The sequence below is a fragment of the Pyxicephalus adspersus genome, chromosome 1 (genome assembly GCF_032062135.1).
Source record: "Pyxicephalus adspersus chromosome 1, UCB_Pads_2.0, whole genome shotgun sequence".
In the NCBI taxonomy this organism is placed as follows: Eukaryota; Metazoa; Chordata; class Amphibia; order Anura; family Pyxicephalidae; genus Pyxicephalus; species Pyxicephalus adspersus.
This window is the reverse complement of record NC_092858.1, coordinates 163,693,758-163,696,987: the sequence shown is the minus strand read 5'-3', so window position 1 is coordinate 163,696,987 and position 3,230 is coordinate 163,693,758. Positions and strand designations below refer to the sequence as shown.

At 39.8% G+C, this 3,230-nt stretch overlaps 1 protein-coding gene across 1 annotated transcript in view; it reads left to right on the top strand.

Moving 5' to 3' along the window:
- Positions 1–3,230, top strand: part of TIAM1 (TIAM Rac1 associated GEF 1) — a gene marked incomplete in the record, with an annotated part of 223,878 nt that overhangs the window by 179,414 nt on the left and 41,234 nt on the right. Inside the window, 1 exon segment of the mRNA XM_072398139.1 lies at positions 522–734. Coding sequence (XP_072254240.1) covers positions 522–734 — 213 coding nt within the window.

Here is a 3,230-nt window from a genome sequence, read left to right as displayed (position 1 = left end):
TAATAATCTAGCACCAATTGCTCCAAAAAGAGATCACATCCTTTGTTTCACCTTTCTGCATGTATGGGGTTAAAACTTCTCAAAGCACAGGAAAAGGTACAATGTGCTGTAATAAAAAGGTAATATGTATTATAGGTGCCTTATTTAAAGAAAATATTAAAAGCCCCTGATATCCTATCTTTCCATTGTGTATTTACTTTTGTTGATTAGCTTGAGCCCTTTAAACCCATCTTTTTCTGTCTCTTAAGACCCTCACTACATGCTCACCAATCCTCTTTGATTGTAAGCTCTTCTGGGCAGGATCCTCTCCTCCTGTATCTCTCTGTCATATGCAACCCCTATTAAATGTACAGTGCTACATAATATGTTGGCACTATATAAATACTGTCTAGTAATAATAATGATAATAATTTGTAAACTGAATGTATCTATAGAAATGGAGAGCTCAATCACTGATCTTTCAGCTCTCTGCAGACTGATGGGAATGCAGTGTCTCTAATATGTCTATTTCTCAATTTCAGGTCTAAAAATAGGCGATGAAGTGATGGAGATTAATTCAGCCACTGCGCGAGATCTCAACTCTGCCATGCTTAAACATGTCCTGGCCAAGCCATTACTGTGCCTTACTGTCCGGACCTGTCCCGAGCTGGAGGAGAGCCTGGCTCTGATGGAGGCCCCACCGCGCCGATCTGAAGGAGATTGTAATGATTATAATCTGTTTGCCAACAGTCGAGGTACGGATAATAATATAATAAATTCATTTGGTATAAAGGCTGCTTAAAGGTAACTGCTTCACACAAAATACAGAATGTTTGTTTAGAGCTGGATTGGGTTTATTGTTCACTGGATCTTATCTACTGTTTGGAACCTTACTATAAAGATGTGAATTTGGGTGGAACATGGTTGCATGGTTGAATATCTATTCCCATGGGATACAGTAAAAGACTGCCAGAGCCTTTCCTACCCTCAGCACTTCTCGTACAGAAGTTAGAGCATCTGGTCTATCCTGTAAGGTAAATTGACCATTTCAGTCACACTGAGAGTATCCGTGTGAGAAACGGTTTGGTGCAGCATTCTCTGCTTTTCTCTGGGTCCTTTAAATTTAATTGGTAAAGAGTCAACTTCAATTAGCTTTTTGAAGATTTTAAAGCACCTTACAGCTTCAGTTTGGAGATTCTAAACACAGATCCAATGGGAATGCAGGCTGTCATTCTAAGCAAGCTCCTAGTATTCAGGAGATTCCAGAATTGAGTTGACTTCAACACTACTTAGAATTGGAATAAAGCCTTCTTGAGCCCCTTGCAAGTCATTTGGTGTGACCACCAGCTGTGGGTTGCTCTAAAAGCTTCAGCAAAACTACCCAAAGTTTGATGAAAAAATGCTTTGTAAAAGCTGGCTGTTCTATGAGTCTACTAATCTGAAGTCAAGACTCGAACATGTCCATTTAGAGGTTGATATCACAAATGTGTGCTGTCTGAAAGGCCAACACTGCAAAAGAACCACCAAAACCCTTTAATTAAATGGAACACAAATTAGTGGTTGAAAAAAGTTTGGTTTTTCAGATGTTTTTAGACAATTTTCAGAGCAGCGGTTTGTCTGTAGTCTTGACATGCTTCATGTAGTGTCTCATGATTGGCTGCCCTGTCAACCACTTCCATAGACATAAATGGGAACACTTGTCAAATACCTCCTTAGCATTTCAGATGCAGCGGTGGAGAGACATTTTAAAGCATTTGTACAAGAATTTGTCTTGTTTCTGCCTCTTAAACCCCTCCATTTTCTGTGCAAGATTATTGCAACACTGGATAAATGTTCCTCTAATACAGGTGCCAGCAAACTTTTTGGACTACTAGGCCATTTCAGGAGGTCAAGAAGGCAATCCTAGGCCAGAAGAAACAAGGTGTCCAAGGAAAGGTTGTTTCCAACTGTGATTGCAAGCGAGCAGCCTCAGTCTTCTGCTCATCCGCAATGTAGTCTCTGTATGTGTGCTCGTGCTTGGCATCGAAATGTCCCTTGAGATTCGACCGATTGAAAGTGTTGTTGGTGTCATTGCACAACTAAACACAGGGCTTTGTTGCCGCATTGGACGAAGAATAATTCTTCAGTCCATTCAGAGTTAAAGACACAACGTACTAGGTCAACCTTACGGAGACTGGTAGCTGCGCGTTGCTTCTGCTATTTAGACACAGTAATTGGGGTTACTGTGCGGGATGATATTGTGACTCGATGATATTGTGGGAACTCATGATAATGCAACAAATCGATTAGGCCAGATCCAACAATAAATAACTAGCAGTACGTTAAGCTGGAATACTGGCTAGGCCATATCCGGCCTAAAGGCCGAAATTTGCCTAACGGTTGTGTCTATCAACTGCCGTATGCAAATTCCATGAAATGTTTGCAGTTGATTTTTAGGCCCCTAAAAAGTAGTAACAGCATCACAACTCCCACCTGTGTGAACAACCCTGTTAGCAAGGTCTTCATGGCTGACCAAGGTAAATTATCACCATGCAATGGGTATGTCATTTAGCATAGTGAATGTGATGAAAATTTACAAACAATACCCAATCACCCAAAGAAAACAAGATTTCTCCTTGCACATGATTGGATGGTTGCAGTCAGCAAAGCTTCATCTAACTTGGTAAGCTAAGTCAATTACTTCACAAGTCAACAGCCTACATTTCCTTTGTATATTAGCCTCTTGGTATGCACTTTTACTGCTTGTATGGAGAATACTCTAAAGGGGGTTGGATGCAATAGTTTTACTAAAGACTGTTTAGGCTGTTCACACATCAAGGTGAAATATTACCTTGCAAAAGATATTGCATTTAGCTTGGCGAATAAAATCAAGCTCTGTTGACTTCAGCCATCAAGACATGTGCAAGGTAAAAAACTTGTTTTGTTTTCTTGCATGTAATTGGTTACTCTAAACAAAATGATTGTTATACCATGTTCAGTGAGCTACTTAAATTATCCCTTGCAAGTTGATAATTCACCTTAGTAAGTAACAGCCTCAACCTAAATTGGCCCCAATGGCACTTCCTGGATGACAATCAAAAGAAACTTTTCCAACTAGTCCATTTGACAGTTGAGCCAATTTCATTCTCCAGTGATTTTTTGCACGCTCAATCAGAGAATCATCCAGATCAACTAGAAAAGTTTCTGTCAAATTAATTTCAAATTGCAGTTAGTTAGCCAACTTTAATATTATCTGTTGCCTTGGTGATATT